This window comes from Durio zibethinus, chromosome 15 (genome assembly GCF_047325235.1).
Source record: "Durio zibethinus cultivar Kanyao isolate XHJ-2024 chromosome 15, ASM4732523v1, whole genome shotgun sequence".
Classification (NCBI taxonomy): domain Eukaryota; kingdom Viridiplantae; phylum Streptophyta; class Magnoliopsida; order Malvales; family Malvaceae; genus Durio; species Durio zibethinus.
This window is the reverse complement of record NC_143176.1, coordinates 21,288,980-21,308,924: the sequence shown is the minus strand read 5'-3', so window position 1 is coordinate 21,308,924 and position 19,945 is coordinate 21,288,980. Positions and strand designations below refer to the sequence as shown.

General features: G+C 32.4%; 3 protein-coding genes across 3 annotated transcripts; 1 reads left to right on the top strand and 2 right to left on the bottom strand.

The window, feature by feature from the left end:
* Window positions 1–6,152: 6,152 nt before the first annotated feature.
* On the top strand, window positions 6,153–9,330 carry LOC111301320 (zinc finger CCCH domain-containing protein 66-like). Its single transcript, XM_022896905.2, has 2 exons — window positions 6,153–6,270; window positions 6,738–9,330. Exon 2 carries the CDS (start codon window positions 6,756–6,758, stop codon window positions 8,883–8,885), a length of 2,130 nt encoding a protein of 709 aa, XP_022752640.2. The 5' UTR covers window positions 6,153–6,270; window positions 6,738–6,755; the 3' UTR covers window positions 8,886–9,330.
* A 2,187-nt stretch (window positions 9,331–11,517) lies between these two features.
* On the bottom strand, window positions 11,518–13,381 carry LOC111302458 (uncharacterized). The gene is made up of 2 exons (XM_022898364.2): window positions 12,060–13,381; window positions 11,518–11,959 (listed from the first exon to the last, which is right to left on the bottom strand). The coding sequence occupies exons 1-2, from the start codon at window positions 13,270–13,272 to the stop codon at window positions 11,601–11,603; spliced, it is 1,572 nt and encodes a 523-aa protein (XP_022754099.2). The 5' UTR covers window positions 13,273–13,381; the 3' UTR covers window positions 11,518–11,600.
* Window positions 13,382–15,287: 1,906 nt separating this feature from the next.
* LOC111301319 (U-box domain-containing protein 44-like) lies at window positions 15,288–19,779 on the bottom strand. Its single transcript, XM_089744776.1, has 5 exons — window positions 19,104–19,779; window positions 18,225–19,013; window positions 17,416–17,722; window positions 16,773–17,237; window positions 15,288–16,587 (listed from the first exon to the last, which is right to left on the bottom strand). The coding sequence occupies exons 1-5, from the start codon at window positions 19,539–19,541 to the stop codon at window positions 15,479–15,481; spliced, it is 3,108 nt and encodes a 1,035-aa protein (XP_089600902.1). The 5' UTR covers window positions 19,542–19,779; the 3' UTR covers window positions 15,288–15,478.
* Between the last annotated feature and the right edge of the window lie 166 nt (window positions 19,780–19,945).

The window sequence follows — 19,945 nt, the reverse complement described above, 5'->3', positions numbered from 1 at the left end:
GACTGATTTGAACTTTATAACAGCATAATTTTTTTCTTACTTATAATAATTGAAATTTTTTTTATAAATGACATTTTTCTTTTTTTTTTCTTCTAAATTTCTTAAATTACTCTTGACTCCACTTATCCCATTTATAGTACTTATCCATTTTTTTTTCCTAAACTAACAGCCAACTACTGTTTTGATTTATAAAAAAGCATTCAAACATCATGTTTATTAAATGTAATATCTTATATAAATATATAAAAACCAAAGCTTTTGGTAAAAATAAAAAAACAAATTTATGTGGACGGCTTAAAATGTTGACATATGGATAATCTTAAAAATCATCATGTACATTTAATAAATGTATTTTATTTTATTTAATACATTTTTAATTTAAAAATAATTCAAAAAATTAATTTGATTATATTTATGTTTTTATTATTAACTTTAAATAACTCTCAATTCAATTCAATTAAAAATATTAAAATTTTAAACATTTCTTAATTTGAAAAATTAAATCAATCAATATATAATTAAATAAATACTACAATTACAATTATAAAATAGTTAATTCTCTAATCAATTATTTGATACATTTATATTTGATTAACTATAATATCCAGTAATTGATGTATTTTATGTGTAAATATATAAAGCAAATATAATTAAAAAAAACTAAAATGATTATATTTATGTTTTTATTATTAATTTTAAATCACTCTCAATTTAATTCATATTAAAAATATTAAAATTTTAGAAATTTTTTAACTTGACAAATTAAATCAATCAATATATAATTAATAAATTAATAAATAATTCAATTACAATTATAAAATAATTGATTCTCTAGTTAATTATTTGATATATTTATTTTGATTAAATATAGTATTCATTTGAGTAATTAATGTATTTCATGATGCATTTTATGTGTAAATATATAAAGCAAATATATTGAATTAATTCTTCATAATTAAATTAACATAATAAAATATTTTATTAATTTATATTTGATTGATATATTTATATTTCATTAAATATGATTTCATTTCATTTCATAAAATATTAATGCATTTTTATTTCATTTGTTTTCTTTTGTAATATTTTATAATTTTATTATCTGATATTAATGCACGTTTATTTAATTAAAATTTATTTTATTTTATTTCCATTATTAAATACAGTAAATTTAATTTGTTTTAAATTAAGGGATCTTTAAATATTAATGATAGAATAAAAATTTTTAATATTAATCAACTTGCCATTATTAAACCATTATTCACTCACAATTTTTATTATTTCAATATTAACTTTAATAATTTAAAATTATCTTATTAATTGACTATTTATGTTTTTATTATTGACTTTTAATCACTCTAAAATTCTATTCATATTAAAAGTATTAAAATTAAAAAAAAAATTATTCTAACAAATTAAATCAATCAATATATAATTAATAATTTAATAAATACTACAATTACAATTATAAAATAATTAATTCTCTGATCAATTATTTGATACATTTATATTTGATTAAATATAGTTTTTATTTGCGTAATTAATGTATTTCATGTGTAAATATAGAAAGCAAGTACATCAAATTAATTCTCCATAATTAAATTAATGGAATAAAATATTTTTATTAATTTATATTTGATTGATAGAATTATATTTCATTAAATATGATTTCATTTGATTTCATTTGTAACATTTTATAATTTTAAAATCTATATATTAATGCATGTTGATTTAATTGAAATTTATTTTATTTTATTACAATTATTAAATATAATAAATTTAATTTGTTTTATTATTCTAAATTAAGTGATCTCTAAATGTTAATGGTAAAATAAAATTTTAATAGCAATCAACTTGCCATTGTTAGACCATTATTCACTCACAATTTTTATTATTTCAATATTAACTTTCATAGTTTAAAACTATCTTATTAATTAACTTATAATACACCTTTTGTATAAGTAACTCTAGGTTAAGCATAATGTATCTTTAACCACTTTTCACTACTTTTATATCTTTTAATTATTATTTAACTCTATTTTAATTTTTTCTCTAATTTTCATTTGCATCGTTTATTGGTCTATATTGCTCAAAGGTTTTTTTTTTATACTTATGTTTTATATTTCTTTAATTATGATATTAGTTTTTTTTTATTTTTTTATTGATGATTGATTTAAAGAGGATTAGGTATATATGGGAAAAGTTTTTCACCAATAAAGTTACTATCATGAAAGTTGATACCACTTTTGGTTGATATTATATGTCATTTCAGTGTAACAAAAAACTATTTGAAATTGATGGAAAATAGTTCATAATCCAACTATAAGATAATTAGTATTTATATTTTTTATATTTGATACATAAAAAAATTATTATTCCACAATAATAATAAAAGTATTTTAAATTATTATATTATATTTATAATTGTGGAATTTTACATTTTTTATATGTACAAGTTTAATATTGAAGCATATGATAATTCTAAAAGGGCGATGTTCATGTTGTTTAGTACATAAGCTAAAGATTTGATTAATAGAGATATTGATGATTTTTATAAAATATCTGTTAAGGTATGTAGTTAAAATTTATTTTAATATTTAAATTGATTGAATGAAATATTTATACTTATGATTTAGAAAAATAAAAATTATAAAATCTAAGCGATATTTAAAAATCTCATAGGTAAAATTTGTGTGTTCAAGACGAAGGTAACCAAGTATAATCTTAAGATAAATAATATCAAATTTACAGTAAATAAAGTGTATGATTTTAATCATAAACTTGAATGTCAAAAATTATTGGAAGAGACATATATAAACTTATTATAATGATTATGTTTGTTAGAAAATTATATAGTTTGGATTATAATTCAATTGTTGTTAAATTATAAATTATTATTTTATCTATCTCTTCACTTTTATCTATAAAATTTATTGGCTCATCAAGTAAAATGACTCTTATTACAAGATAGTAAGAAATACTAAAAAATCAATTGTTGCATTTTCATTTCATTAACAACTTATAAAAGAATTTTTTATAAAAAAATTTGTATGCGATATTGATTTTAAAGATGAATTTTTAATTTTTTAAAATTAAAAATATTATTATATTTTATTTAAAAATTATTTGGATTCAATAAATTATAATTTAAGTTTTTTTTTATAACTAATAATAATTGCATAAATATATTTAATATATAATTAATTTATTTTTATTATATTAAAATATATAAAATAAAATAAAAAATAATTATATAAATAATGAATTATTTATAAATTTCATAACTTATATTATCATTTAAAAAAAATTATATTTATATAAAATTTATTGATATACCTTCGTGCATGGTACAAATTTAAAATTAATTTAATATAAAGACTTCGTTTATATAAAAGGTATCATTCATATTAGAAAGCCGTGGACGGAGATGATGTTGATTTGTTAGACTCCATACTAGGCTCACCTATTTTCCAAGCCTAGATAAACCTATGGTTAATTATACTACATTATATATATATATATATATATTTTTTTTTTTCTTTTGTGTTCGCCTTCACATTTGTGCATCAACAGTTAATTGGAAAAGTACCAGAAAATTAATTAATTCCATATCTTTGTTAGTTATTATTTTTAAATTTTGATTAATTATTACATTTACCAATGATTACATTTTTTTAATAAAAAACGTAGATATTGAAATCAAACTCGACACAAAAAAGTAATTAAAAATATTTTAAATATTTTATTATAAATATTATATCTATTATTACATTTTTCATTTAAAACACATAGTTGATATTGAAAATATTAATTTTTTTTTATTTTTTAAATGATAAACTAGTATGTTTCATATGTAAAAAATTTAGTGCTCATAAAAATAAAAAAACAATGGTTTATTAATGATTACATTTTCTTAACAAAAAATGTAATTATTAATATATATTAAATTTTTTTATCAAATATTATGTTTTTTTCATGCGAATCGTAACTACAAGTATAAGAAATATTTTATTATAATATTATATCTATTATAATGTAGTTTTTTTGTGTAAAAATAGATTTCGATTTATTGTGTAATTATGTTGATTTTTAAAAATAAATAAATAAAAAAAATTATTATTGAAGTCAAAAGTGAGATAAAATTAATTTTTTTTAATTTTAAAAAATTTTAACTAGAGATGAATTTTTAATTTTGAATTATTTAAAAATTATTGAAAATTACAAAATATCCTAAAAAATCAAATATCGTAAGTCAAACATGATTCATATTACGAAAAGTAAGATTTTAAGAATAATTTAACTTTTTCCAAAACCAAACGTTTTTTTAAGCTTTTTACATTTGACAATTATCTTTTTTTTTTTTTTTTTTTAATTTAGTGGACTTTGTATTGTGAGAGAATGGAGGTTGATTTTTGGATTAGATTTTATTTGAGAAAGTTTGTTATTGTATAAGTCTTCTACACATAATAACTGTGCATTTTTTAAGGTTTCATGGATCTTGGGTGTGAGAGAACGTGGATTGTTTCTTGAATTGGATTTTGTTTTAAATACTTTTATTTTGTTTGGAACATAAAACAAAAATATAGTATTAACTTTTAATCTCTCATCAAATACTAATATTTTTTTTATATTTGTAGCTTCTAATATTTTATTTAATACATAAATACAAATATAATGCATTTTAATATCTTTAATTTTATTTTTATAATATATTTTATAATAATTATTGAACTCAACCAATCAAAGCGAAGCAAGTGACAACACTAGTACTGAATTAATAATTAATTGTATTAATTTTGTTGGCTTGTGAGGAAGGTAAATGGACCAAAACTTGGTTTGGCCCATTTTAGTAAAAAATCTAGCAAACTTAGTCAATTTAGGAGGCTTTGAGTAAGTTATCTGGGCGTGAATTTTAACTTTGTCATATAGAGATTTTATTTTTTTTATAAATTAAAAAATAAAAAACAAACTTTATGTAAATATTCGAATGTATACATATTTTAATTAAAAAAAAGAATAAAATGATATGATAGATTAAGTTTATAATTGCGAAATAATTAATTGCAATTAAAAAATGAATAAAAATAATTATTAAGAAATAAAAATTGAATTAACATTTAATAAATTATTATAGTTATTTATAAAATATATTAAGATAAAAAACCAATATAAATAGATATAAAATATTTCTTGCAACGAAATTCGGGATACATTCTAGATATCTATAATCAGACACTCCCACAATTAAAGTTTAAAATTTTATTTTAAAAATATTTAGTTTCAAATCCTAAAAATATTATCTTGTCATTATATAATTAAAAAAATTAATACTATGCTTTATAAAAAAATGACAAAAAAAAAATTATAAATAAAAAATTAACAAATATGTCCGAAGACTTGGTCCAAAATTTCATCTCATCAGTCATCATCGTAAAAATATTTATAATTTAAATAATTTAATGTGCTTTTAAATTAAAAAAACCAAATGGCTGATAAAAGTCACAACAAGACGACACGCAAATGCTTCTAGAACTCATCGAAACGCTGCGATTCGTCGATAGCATCAAAGAGTTTTCCTCAAGTCAATATCCAATTGCAAAGCCCCTTATTCACACCGCCCACATTTTCACAGACGTGTAAAAACCCCGCCGTACGCCTTCAGTTCTTCAACTATATTCGTCCGTCTCTGATTGAAAAATCACAGTCATCCAACTTTATCAGAAACCACTAACGAACCGGATTTAAAATAAAATAAAAAAACATTGCTGACGATGCAGGCGCGTCCACGTCATTCGCCAACAGCCAAACAACGCAGAAGGCGTGACAAATCCGGATTCTCCAAAATCGTGAGGCCGTTTCCACACAGAAAAACAAAAACAAATACCATCGACGCGTGGCGATTCTTCATTTGATTGCAGGTAGATATTAAGAGCTTCCTCCCCTGGACCCCACTCCCACGTAACAAAACCCCACAAAAAAGGAAAATAAAAAGAATAATTTGCTTTTTTTTTCTTTTTGCATTTCATAATAATTTGCATTTCATGTGCATTTACATTTGAATTTGAGTTTTTTCCATTTTAGAGGGAAAAAGGATGGAAGAAGCCACAATTTTGTTTTAAATGGAAAAAACCCAAAGCCAAAAAGTCTCTCCTGAGCTTTTTTCTCTTGCTTTCTCTCTCTTTTAAGCTCCTGTTTGAAGTTAAAAGACACAAAGGTTTTTTTTCCTCAAAGAGACATCCTGCGTTTCTGCTCTTGTTCACACTTTCAAAGGTATGTTTTTCCTTGTTCTTTGCTTGTGTTCTGTTTGGTTAGTGTGAAAATGCGTGAAAAGAATGAAACTTTGAAGTGTTTTTGTTGTTGGGGGTAGTTGGATTTTTTTCCCTATTTATATGAATACCATGTTTGGAAATTTGGCTGAAGTGTTTATGTGTAGTTAATTTTTTGTTTGGGTTTTTGAAACTGATTTTCTGTTTCTTATTTGGTTAAAACTTTACGTCTTGGTTTTTGATACTTGGATAAGCTTATTTGTTATCAATTTAATTGTTGGTTTTCAAGGATTGGAGCTTTCGCTGTAAAATTGAATGCTTTTGTGAAATATATAAGTTACCTTTCTCTTTCTTTTTTGTTAAATTCATAAATTGTTTTCTCTCTATTTTTCCCCTTTTATGTCAAGTTTAGGGTCTGAATTTATTGGATGAGTTGGTGAATTTTTCTTTCATGTCTTTGCATTTTTGTAGAAACAAAGAGAAATTTCCATGTGCACTGGTCCAAAGAGGAAACCTACTCAAACTGGTTTTATGATGGAGGGTGAGTCGCAAATAAAAGATGGGCTTCCTCTAAAGTTATCTGTTTTGCTGGAGTTGTCGGCTTCAAATGATCTGACTGGCTTTAAAAGTGCTATTGAGGAAGAGGGTCTTGATATTGATGAACCAAGCTTGTGGTATGGAAGGAGAATGGGTTCAAAGATGATGGTGTTTGAAGAAAGGACACCCCTTTTGATTGCTTCAATGTTTGGGAGCAAGGATGTGGTGAATTATATTATTGAAAGTGGCCGTGTTGATGTTAACAGGGCTTGTGGTTCTGATGGGGCAACAGCTCTCCACTGTGCTGCTGGTGGTGGCTCCTTTGATTCAGCTGAGGTTGTCAAAATCTTGCTTGAGGCTTCCGCTGATATCAATTCTGTTGATGCTAATGGAAACCGGCCTGGTGATTTGTTTGCTCCAGCTTGTAATTCAGCTTTCAGCTTGAGGAAGAAGACGTTGGAGGCTTTGTTGAAAGGAAGTGGTAGCGTTGGTGAAATAGAGGGTTTGCCTGCTCAAGTAGGAATTGAAATGGAAGGGCCAGAGCAGCTAGAGAATTCAATTCCCCGAGCTTTGAGAGATGGAATTGAGAAGAAAGAGTATCCTGTTGATCTTACTCTTCCAGACATTAAGAACGGGATATATGGGACAGATGAGTTTAGGATGTATACTTTCAAGGTCAAGCCTTGCTCGAGGGCTTACTCTCATGACTGGACTGAGTGCCCCTTTGTTCATCCTGGGGAGAATGCTAGGAGGCGTGATCCCAGGAAATATCATTATAGCTGTGTCCCTTGCCCTGAATTTCGTAAGGGAACATGCAGGCAGGGTGATAACTGTGAGTATGCACATGGTATTTTTGAGTGCTGGCTTCATCCTGCCCAGTATCGAACCCGTCTATGCAAGGATGAGACTAATTGCAACAGGAGGGTATGTTTCTTTGCTCACAAGCCTGAGGAACTTCGACCCTTGTATGCTTCAACTGGTTCAGCTGTGCCTTCCCCTAGATCATATTCAGCTACTGGTTCCTCGCTTGACATGGGTTCATTGAGCCCACTTGCTCTTGGCTCTCCATCTGTTATGATACCTCCTACATCAACACCACCCTTGACTCCTACTGGTACCTCTTCTCCTATGGGTGGAGCGATGTGGCCGAACCAGTCTAACATCATACCTCCCACCTTGCAACTTCCTGGTAGTAGGTTGAAAACTGCGCTAAGTGCTAGGGATATGGATTTAGACGTGGATCTGCTTGGTTTGGAAAGTCATCGTCGCCGCCATCAGCAGCAGTTAATTGGTGAGATATCTTGTCTTTCCTCCCCAACCAGTTGGAAAAATCCCTTGTCTGCTGCCTCGGCCTTTTCTGCCTCTGGTGACCGACCTGGGGAATTAAATAGATTTTCTGGGGTGAAGCCCACTAACCTTGAAGACATTTTTGGATCTCTTGATACTACTATTTTGCCCCAATTACAAGGAATCTCACTCGATGCTGCAGCTCGTCAGCTGCAGTCCCCCACTGGAGTTCAGATGCACCAGAATATTAAGCAGCAGCTCCGTGCTAGCTACCCAACCAACCTAGCATCCTCTCCTGTGAGAGCATCTCCATCCTTTGGGATTGAGCCATCTGGGCCAACTGCTGCAGCAGTTTTAAGTTCAAGGTCAGCTGCCTTTGCGAAGCGGAGCCAGAGCTTTATTGAACGTACTGCTATAAATCGTCATTCAGGGTTTACTTCACCAGCTTCTTCAGCAAGTGCAATGCTTTCTAACCGTTCAGATTGGGGTTCCCCTGATGGGAAATTAGACTGGGGTATACAGGGAGAAGAGCTAAATAAACTAAGAAAATCTTCTCCTTTTGGGCTCCGAAGCAGTGGCGGCAATTTGGCAAATGCAGGACGCTCAATGTCACCAGCCACTGATGAGCCAGATGTGTCTTGGGTCCAGTCTCTGGTGAAGGACACCCCTTCTGCTGGGCAGTTTAGTTTTGAGGATGAGCAGCGGCAGCAGTGTCATCTTGACACGACGGGTGCAGAGATGCTCCCTGCCTGGGTGGAGCAATTGTACATGGAACAGGAGCAGATGGTGGCCTAAAAGCAAAGCTGGTCCCACCATTAGCTCCTAAGTTAACCTTTAACTAGTTTTTTTTGGGTCATTTTTTAAATTTTTATCAATATTCATCATTTGTAATTGGAATGAAATGGAGATGGGGAAAATTGATTGCCCTCTCAGGAGAATACAAGGTGAGCAGAACAGAAGGCTTCTGCTAGTAGTGCTCTTAGGTTCTCAAGAATAATGTCTGTTATTCTTTTTGGTCACTGGAGTTCCATATTCATCCAAGTAGAAACATGATTTGGAGCTGAAGGTAGTGAGGCCAATGTTGAACTAGTCAAATTTTAGAGTTACGTTCATTTCAATCGGCAAGTGGAAGAAAGTTTACTCATATTTTTGGTTTATTTTGAATTGGTGGGGGCTGTATGCATTTTATGTACCAGAAACTGCTGTATTATTTAATTATATATATACTTTTCAGTGCAAACTTCCTTATCCTTTTTATCTTTTCTGATTTAGTTGAATCATAGTTCGTAATGCCTTTTTATGTCGTAATCTGGAAGAACAGATGGCTTTTATTGCATTGCCCGTTACCACCAGAGTTAAGGATTTCCTAGTTCTGACTTCCTCCCAGCTGGAATGCAAATCAATGGCAACATTCCATCTTTAGCAGGAAACTAATGGAAATGGATGTTGTTATTTGTTAAACATCCAGCATCTGTGGTCTTAAATACCATAACTTGAGAGTTCGATATCTTTACGCAAGAATGAAATTGATCTTTCATATGATTCTCCACTGTAATCTTTCTTTTATCTTTAGTGTCATTTACCTATCAACTTTTTTGAATTCTGCATCTTACTTTCGGCAATTCAAATGGTGGGGGGCTCATTGATTCCATGATTCTAAGTGGGTGGGATGTTGAGCACTAAGAAAAAAGGCGCCTCTGCCAACAGGATTGGTTGAGTTAGTAAAGATTAAATACTTCGTTTGTAAGGTATAAATTTGAATGCGGTTGTCAGTAGTCATCTTTAATGGATGATTTGTAAATCTAAAGCAAGTCTTCTCTGAAACTTAGCAATCTGATTCTAAAATGGAAAAGCTTACCCTCATCCTAAACTTTTTATAACAAAAGAAAAACAGTTGTGCTCGTTTTTAGCTTATTTGTATCTTTAAATTAACTTTTCTTATTGGGTAAACCTGTTAGCGGGATGGGCACTTGAACTTGCAGCCTGGATGAATGAGGAACAGCAAGAGTGTCATTTCAGACAACCAAAGATTTTTATTGCTTCTCATTTGCAAAAGACTATAATGTTTTAGTCAACTTTCAACAATGTTTCTTGGAGATGCAGAAATCAAATGGTCAAAATATTGTTACTAAAACAAATAAAAAAAATTCTTAATATATCTTCATCCAGGATAGACCATTCCTTAAATCCTGCTGCCGGCGTTGCCTGTACTGGGATTAATTTATTTTTGGTGTGGGGCTAAGCATTACTCAATCTTGCTGTTTGTTTGTAATTTAATAATAAAACAATAAGCCATTGTTCCAAGTTTGAAACAAAGCTTGCAAAATTAGGACAAATCAAGTTTGGCTTGGTATCCTAGTTGCAACTTTGTTTAATGACTTGCTTGAAAGACCTATAAGATATTGTATGCGAAAATCTTAAAGTTTTATTTTACAAAAATCGTGTCATAAATTTGGATTCAAATTTTTAAAATCTCTTGACATGAGCTTGGGATATCACACAACATCCGACATGTCTTCTTGTATCAGTCTAATTAGAGCAGTTGTTGGAGACAACAAATTAACTATATCAGAGGTATCCTCATGAACTAAATCTGCACAGAAATTCACCTCATGATAGATATCTCATCTTCTAGGTGAGCCAATAAGTTGATAATAGCTACACTTTATGAAAAAATTGAGTTCAAATATTTCATTCTGGTATCTTAAATTTAGCATATAGAAGACTGTTAATAACTATCTGTACAAGGATTCATTATTCAATGACTTGTTAGTTAACCTAGTTGTCAAAAGTGGAGAATGAAATTTTTAAGTAAAGATTTGTTGGGCAGCTCATCTGTTGTCCTTGGTAGGGTGGTGGGTGGCATTCAATATTCCTAGTACGAGAATTTGTTGTCCAATCATGATTTGCTCTGTATTTGTTTATATTTTAGTAGTAGTTTCTTGCAACTAGGGGATTTGAGTTTCCCATGAAGTGATTCATTTGATGATTATAGCATGGATAAAGATTCATACAAATGTATGGCCCAAAAACAAATTCATGACAAAGAATATTATTTTTTATATAAAATAACTATCAATTTAAAAATATTAAAAAAATTATAAAATATTAAAATTTAAAATTTTTTAAAATAATTATATAAATCAATTAAATTAAGCTTAAAATTCAACAAAATGATTTTTTTAGCATTCAGTCATTTTCTTTTTTCCCCCTTCACCTTGTCACATAATTGAGGATTTTGACTTCTTACCAAATTTATTAGTTTTAATAGTTATTTAGAATTTGAATAATTTCAGGAAATTTAATTGAGTTGTTTTGCTGTCAGGCATCTAATCCTTTCATTTCAAAGAATTTAAATTTAAACTATAGTTGGTTGAAAACAGGTAAGCAAGACTTGACAGAAAATTTTGAAAATAGATACTAGAGTACTGTATATCTTAGACTATAGGTTTTTGCAACTGCAAAAATTTACAAGGGCATGACTTCTGTACTTCTACAAGTTGAAATTCTTCATGAGGGAGATCCAAAAAATTGAACTACAAGCTCATCTAACAATTGATCTAAAATTTTTGATCCAAAATCTGCAGTAATATCTTCAAGATCTTCATTCTTTGAGCATAACCAGCTTGATTTAGCCACCTCAGCTTCAATCATCCTGCAAATTGCATCCCAACATTCCAAGTTTTTGTCACTGTGCCAATATTTTTTCCTCGACTCCAAAAGTTTGCCTTCAATAATGTTTACCCTTTGAACATCCTCCATCAAATTACCATCATTAGATTCATTACTAGGAGATTTGCATCCATAATTTTCCAGGTCTGGAGATAATTTCCTTCTTGAGTTAGACCCTTCTGCTTTTGAATCTTCCTCTGTTACAAACAATTCAAATTTAGTCAAAAAGATGAACAAAAGAACTTTTTATCAAATGATGAATAGATTTAAATACAAACAAAAGTGACAGGCACCAACCTGATGTAGGAACATCATGATCAATGATGAATTGATCAAAATCAAGAACAGAAACCGGGCTTGAATCTTCTGAGCTGCATTCAGGATCTACATTTTGAGCTACAGGATGCTGTATTTTCTTCTTTTTCTTCCTCAATTTTGCACCATCAGGCACTCCATTCTTGTCTACATAATTTGAGCACTCTAGACCCTTTATGATGACAATTGGTTTCTCCAAGCAGAAATCATTAACTGGGCTGCATTTGACCATTTCCTGATTAGGGTTATCAACAATTCTTCTGTTCAACTTTTCCTCATTCATCACATTCAAAGCCCTTTCATGATCTTCCAAAATTTTTTTCTCTGGGACCTTTTCTACTCTATTTTCCTTCGATTCTTCACTACCTCCTTTACATTTCTTTCCTTTTGATCTCGGCTCTTTCCTTTCACTTCCATTCTCAAAGCTTAGTACAAAAAATTCTTCATTTTCTAGCTCGAAGTAGGTAGGCATGTCCCGGAAAGACAATGTAGAGTTCACTCGTCTATGCTTGCCATGGGCTGAATCAGTATCTTGCTTATAATCAGCTGAATTCATCGACAGGCTTCTTGTAATTGAATTTGGATTTATTTGTGTCTTAAGCAAGCTGATGTCAGGCAAGGAATCCAACCCCATTAGCCTTGCTACAATCCCTGGAGTGACCTTGGAAGCATCAATCTTGTCCACAGCATTGAATTGTTGTTTCTTAGAACTTGCCACTGAATTGGCCTCAGTAATGTGATCAGAGGGGTGTGTTGGAAGATTCTGGGAGCAAAGAAGCCGACGTAAGATCCCCGCAAGGCAACCAGCAGTTGCACTTTTTGAAGTGCACATTTTGGGATCAAAAGAGACAGTTGAAGAAGAAGAAGAAACGGAAGGAGAAGAAGATAACAACTTCATATTGAAAAAGGAGGTAAGCAACCAGGGAAAGAGAAGGTAAAAAAAACTGAGAATGAAATTGGGTTTCTTTAGTAACTTTAGCTTACAACTTTGCAAAAAGGAATAGCTTTCATCGCTAACAAAAAAGCAAAGGGCCCCCAGAGGCCAAAAGGAGAAAAATTTGAATGTGGGAGTGACACTGAAAGAAGGCAAAAGGGGAGTTGGAAAGAGGCAGATAGATGGCGGGATTTGCATTTGAAAGTCGGATGCAAATGGCAACGGGCAATTGGGCAAAGCAGATGACAATATCAGGAACATGTCTACACACTGTATGAGAAGTCCATTTTTCAGCGATTTTTTGTCACTTGTCTTGCATTATAATGGGTTAAACTCATTGTTCGATTCCTCACAAAAAATATATAATCATAAATTATTATCTATTACACGAAATAAATATAATATGAATGTTTGAATGATTAATTGTGAAAACTAAATTTCCAGTAAAGAGGTGAAAAAAGTACTGGGTGACTTTTATTTTAAAAACTAATACTAATAGGTAGTTTGGAATGCAGAGAAGTGGGATTTTTTTATCTTGAGCTGTATGACTTGTATGGAAGGAGACAAACGGATAGCGTTAGTTTGGATTTTCAAATTTAGTGTAATATAATTGAATTTATAGTATTATTAATTGAATTTAAATATTAATTTTAATGACATTTATTTAATATAAAATAAATTTTCAAGTATAATTATAATAATAATAATAATAATTATTTATAATTTTATCGAAATAAATTTCATACTTATACCAGATAGAAGCTAAGTGAGACAGTGAATCAGAGGAGAGGACTAGTGTCAGGGTGGTGTGGGGCTCTGGAAATTCTCTTGGGTTTGGAGCCGTAGATGCTGACTTTTCCACTTTAAGTCGCCTTTCAAACTTGGCAGCTAATTACTAGTTACCCAACAAAGGTTTAAACAAGACGGTAATGCAGTGATCTCACCCGACCGAAATCTGTTGCTATGTCTGATGATGTTTCTATCTTCTTTTTCTCTGCTGGGAATTTCAATTGGAATAAGGCAAACCAAAAAAAAAAAAAAGAAAGAAAAGAAAAGAAAAAAAAGTACAGACTCCCTGTCACATGATGTTGAAACAAGCGAAAAAATTATGGTCCTTAATCTTCAGCTATTTTCTTTATCGTTCAGATTTGCCAAGGGAAAATAACTGAAACAGCTGTGGATCAGAGTGATAATATACTATATCTCCAATGTTGTCCGCATAATGATCCTGTCTAAGGCTTGTGACTAGATTCTTCATCAAGTGAAATGGTATAGGCCCAGATTTCTTCGGCTCGCGGTAGTACTTTCCGATCACTGGTTTTGCTGCTTTAGTCTGCAAGGCAAAAGCATCAAACCATTAGAACCAATCAATTTCCTTGTCAACTCAAACCTGTTTTACGGTAAGTATATTACCATTTCTACCAAGTGATGATAATAGGGATTTGAAGGAAGAGATTGTGTATGACATGGGCACCAATGTCATGGTGGATATCGTTGAATAATCCATAATCACATTCAATTGTTGTAAGCCAGCCCTCCTCTGAGGTAACTCTATTCCTGTCAAATACAGAAAAAAACGCTGAGTGAGGATCGAGTTCGTTTGCATTGGATAGCAAAATTCCCTCTAAACTAGAAGAAAATTTATACTGTCCAATGCAAGCATAGAAAGTAAGTTTACCTTGCCACGGTACCTCGGAAATTTCTGCTCATGGCTATGGTGATTGGTGATAAAGTTAAGCCACTAAATCTTTGCCATGTCACGAAAATCGACGAAATGCTATATCATTCCACGCAGTAAATTTCCTGTTCCTTTTTATTTGTTTTTTAAAATTGTACATGCATCAACTTTTCTCTTCCCATGAAAGGAATTCTTTTTTTTTTTCCTCATCTCATCGACTCTGCTCTACCCGTTGATCGATTAAACTTAGGGGTGATGATTGGGTTTCAGTGTTCAAGACATATAGTAATTCAGTACTGTGGAGGAAGGATGAAGCAGACTGTAGAAACTGTAGGAAAGTTCACTTGGCGTTGATGATTCCAAAACCGCTGTTGTATGTTCCCATAAATAAACTCACAGGTCCAGGATAAATGTCGGACAAATGTTTTAAGATCAGTGAAAAGGAAGGGGCATATTTCCTTTTTCTCCATCAAAACTTGAAGTTAACTGAATTGTCTGGAAGGCAAGAGGTGTTTGAAAACTGTGTTATTGGCTAAAAGAAACTTCTCTATTTTTTCTTTTGTTTCAGAACTAAATTCGATACCAGATCGTACTGCCATTTCCAGAAAAAGAAAAAAGGAATTTATGAATCAATTTCTTGCCTGATGAATACAGAACATTTATGATGAATTCATACAGTAATGAATACAAATTTTGGTGACTGTGAATCTGTACAAAAATTGAAGCATCATAACAATCAAACAATATTGTCACAGAAAAAGTACAAACAATTAGTATGTTCCATTGCTACTACCTCCGTGGCCGAGATTGGCTCGAGGCTTTTCCACTTACCCCCGATATCTGCTTTAGGTTGGTAAGAGCATCCTGAGCATGTCTCTTTGCATTGTCATTTCCATGCTTAAAGGCTTCTACCAAAGCCCTAACCAGTGATTGATTGAATGAGTACTTATGGGCAGGGCCATCCACTCTCAATGCTCTCTCTATCATCCAAAGTGCCCTCTCTTGAAGCACCCCAGGACGAACTTCTATAAAAAGTTGAATGACAGCCGCAATAACTTCATGCTTTTCAAGCTCATCCACCGCTCTTTTGTAGCCATTAGAAGTATCTAAAACAAGAGTTGACAGTGCCTCAATAGCAGCAATTTGAACAGTCGTATCCTCTTCATGGACAAGGTCAACCAAGGGTCTGATACAATTGGATTTTAGTAAGCACAGCTGACTATTATTTTCACATGGAGCATTGTGTATGGGACAAGTGGAAAGTTCTGGAGAAGCCCTTCCACACATGAACACCAAGGAAGCACAGAACCCTTGGGGAGGTGGTGGTTCTGAGTCTGCAGCAGCAAGTGACCTTCCAGCTTCAGACAAGTTCTTCAATCCAATAGCAGCCAGCTGTTTCACTCTAGGTTTTGCCGGAAAATTGAGTTGCTCACAAAAAATTGACATGAGCTGATACTCCTTGGCCATACTAATAGTCTCTTGATCAAGGCTCCTTGTAAAGTGGAGTAATAGGCCTAAAAGTCCTTCTTGCATGCTGGATGTAGGTCGGGATGTTCTTCCATTGGAGATATGCTGCTGCTTTTTAAGAGTCATTACTGTCGATTGAACAAAAGTTGCTCCCAGGATTGTTTTTACAGCATCATCGGAGAGTGGAAGATTAGCAAGTATGCATGCAGCATCAGATTTCTCACTGTCTGTTGATTGGTTGTCTAGTAATTTCTCTTTTAATAGTGGAAGCTTGTCAGAAAGCTCATGTGCTAAATCATGACCAAACCTTTCTGTGAGAACTCTTGTAAGCTTAAAAGCATAAATTCTGTGTTCAACCTCTGGGTATTCAAGAAATGGTATTACTGTTTTGACGCCATCCCCAGAATTCTTTATATGTATGGTGACAGACTCTGCAAGATCCAACATATTTAAATAAATAAACAAAAAATGCAAACAGATAGCTGTTTACTCTGTTAAATCTATGTCTGTGAAGTCCAAATTCCATCAGAAATTTCTTTACAAGCAAAAAAGAGATAATAGTGTGACATTGCCAAGTAAATGATTGCTTTCACAGAGGTAATTCAAAAAAAATTACCTGCAGCCTGTGGTGATGAAGCCATTCCATATAGGATACGGAGAATAGACACTTGACATTGGGGAGATGCAACAAAAAGAAGTCCAAGAAGACTAAAGACTACTGATTCTGACTGCATTGAATTTCCCTTCTTGTCAATTGCAGCTAATTCCCAGTGACCAGGATTTGATACTATGTTTGCAATTGTTGATGCTGCTAATTCTTTCCATTCTGGTGAAGCACCTTGGTCTTGTAAAAGAATAGGTATTGTTGCCGGAAGTACAGCAGAATCAACAAGAATGGTTGCATTGTCATCCAACCCTGACAGGTTATTTAATGCTTGCAAGCTTGCTGTTCTTCCTTCTGGTTTAGATAGTAGCTCAACTAGTGTTTGAGAACATTGCCTGGCAATTTGTTCTTTACTGTTATTCGTCAAGGTCATTCTACCAATAATGGATGACATCTCTATTCTAACATCATCAGGTCCTGTTGACAGTAAAAGAGCACCTTCAAATTTGTATAATATAATAAATTCTACTTCAAGCAAACGGTAGAAAGAAAGTTTCTATGTTTTCTCCGGAACTGCTGTTGCTTTCCACATTTTATTCCCCATTTTCCATATCAATTGGATGACAAACATGAAATGCATTAGCATAAGACATACCTTCACGCAATCGACTGACCAAGGGTTCAAATCTTCCTGCAGCTGTTAAATGCTCAACCATATCCTCAGCTCTCTCCATTTGCATCAATACCTCCTCAGCCAGATTGGCTAAAGCAGGATGCTCCAGATTTCCTGCCATACTTGAGAGAAGAACTAATGCCCCTTTCTCCAATGCAATTCTCGTACAACAAGCTTCATCACTAGAGAACTCAAGTAATAACTTCACAGCATACTCCCTCTCTTTCTCTGAGCTTCCAATAAGACTATGTATGGCCAACCTAGTGATGCCCTCTTCAAGCATTATTTTCTATAAATATTTTGACACAATATCAGAAACTAGATGCCATAGTTATCACAGAACCGGTTTTTAAAAGGTAACAGTCCTTACATTGCCACCGAGAAGCACAAAATATTTACAACAAAAATGTAAGCATTTTTTTCTACTTTGTTTTTTGTTTGAGAGAGTTGAAAACAAACAATTTGGCTTGAAATATGCGAGTACAATAATAGCCAAAACGAGACAAACGCAAACATTTGGAAATTACAATTGACAACACATGTTCTCTTCAATATTTCCTTAACTACTTGTATTCCATATTACTTACATGCGTCATCTTTGTTCATATTAGAAACAAACTCATCCTTTTTCAAAAGACATAAGTCAACAAAGCATACACGTAATTCAGCACCCAATCGTAAATAAGGAAAGCTTAAGGCAATCAAAATCCTACATTGCTCCATCACATTCTAGTTTTTACCCTCTACATTGGTAAAATAAAACATGTAAGAGCATGTAATGAAGTACTAACCTTGCTTTCTTCATCCTTTGCCATGCTAAGCAAAGCCATCAAAGCTTTACCTCTCAAAACAGTTCCAATATTTTTTGAACAATTCCTAAGCAACTTAACAATCATCACCACAACCCCAGCATTCCTAACTCGAAACCTATTCGAAGGATACTCCTCCGATATCTTATAAACCACATCTAAAACCCTCTCAACACCCTCTACCTCCACATTCTCCTTACTTAGCAGCTCCATCGCGCCCTTTACTTGAATCTCAACATTCCTATTAACCCATTCCTCAATCGCACCCGCCAAACCAATATTCGGTTTCAACTCTAATGACTTCAAAACGTGACCCGTCACCGGACAAGTCGGGTCCCTTCCATCCTCCAAACACCTCTGGAACCAATACACAATTGCGGTCCTCTCGTAAGTTTGTGATGACTCTAACACAACCGGTTCTTTCATAACTTCCTTAGTTAACGGACACAAAAAATTCTTAAACGGTAAAATGTGAGCTTCTTCTTCAAAATCGTGCTCAACATTTAACGTTGACCTTCCCGAAACTATTGACCAATTATCTAAAATGTTTTCCAAGGAAAGTAAAATCCGCCTTGCGGTGACGGAGTTTGAGCTTGTCAAATCCGCTTTTAGCAACTTAACTTGATTGATTAACTCTCCGTGATTATCGGAATCAATTCCTAAACATCTTGCTAAATCCATGATTATGGCGCTTTGAACTGCTTTACTTGTTGGCCTTCCTTCTCCTTCTTTTTGAAGCGTTAGGTGAACTCTTTCTTCATTTTCAGTAACCTAAAAAAAAGATGCAAACTTTGTCAAAATTTTAAGAAAAAAATTATATTTTGAAGGAAAAGAGAAGTTTTTTTGATGAGTTTTTTATACGGTGAAATGGGATTGTTTGATGTCGCGGGAGAGATCGGAGGTCTTTTTGCGGAGATCTGGGAGGTTATCGGAGAGGGAAGATTCGATCAAGGCGAGCCAGGAAGCGATGGCGGAGGAGTGTTGTTGGAGAGAAGAAGCGAGAGATTTGCAGTTGATGAGGACGAAGATCTTGCTTCGTTTACGGTAAACCAACACCGTGTCTACGGCTTTGGTAAGATCCGAGGCGATTCCTCTGAGAGCTGTTTGGAGAGGCGGAGGGAGAGAGTCGTAGTTGAGGAAGTGATGGTGGTTGAGGAGGAGCTGGAGTCGGGAAGCAAAGGAGGTGAACCGGCGTGAGTTGTCGAAGCAGTCAGGAGAGGAACAGGAAGTGAGTTCTGCGAGAGAACGGTGGATAGACTCCCCCGCTGCGGCAGCGGTAGACGGTGGTGGTGACGTCATTTCAGTGCGAGCTTGACATTGAAGAAGTTGCTATTGGTTGGTAGGCTTGCATTTGCAAAAAAGAAGGAACTTTAAAGTTTAAAAAGTAAAATTTTGGTATGCTTGGCCAAATGCTGAAGCTGTTTTTATGAAAGTACAGCCTCCTTTCCAAAGGTTTTTCATTCGAAGGAGATGAGTCAAGGTTTGACTTTGAGGGGCGCAGACTTTTAAAACGCATTGTTAATTTCTGATAAAGTCCTTCTTATCGTTTTGTTGGTTGTAACTTGTACACTTGCAGTTGTAAGAAGTTCGAACCCGGGTTAGATCCGAATCCAGAGATCTTGACTTTGACCCGAATCCATATGAGCAATTGCAAATTTTCTTTTCATTTTGTTTTTGGGGAAAAATATTTAAAAGAAAATGAG

Bases quoted from the DNA above. Each gene is read 5' to 3' on its own strand.
- LOC111301320 (XM_022896905.2), top strand. From the start codon at position 6,756: ATGTGCACTGGTCCAAAGAGGAAACCTACTCAAACTGGTTTTATGATG.
- LOC111302458 (XM_022898364.2), bottom strand. From the start codon at position 13,272: ATGTTCCTGATATTGTCATCTGCTTTGCCCAATTGCCCGTTGCCATTT. The intron at 11,960-12,059 runs GTTGGTGCCTGT...TGTTTGTAACAG, and splicing joins TCATGATGTTCCTACATCAG to AGGAAGATTCAAAAGCAGAA.
- LOC111301319 (XM_089744776.1), bottom strand. From the start codon at position 19,541: ATGACGTCACCACCACCGTCTACCGCTGCCGCAGCGGGGGAGTCTATC. The intron at 17,238-17,415 runs GTATGTCTTATG...TACTGTCAACAG, and splicing joins GGTCAGTCGATTGCGTGAAG to GACCTGATGATGTTAGAATA. The intron at 16,588-16,772 runs GTAATTTTTTTT...TGGATCTTGCAG, and splicing joins TTCATCACCACAGGCTGCAG to AGTCTGTCACCATACATATA.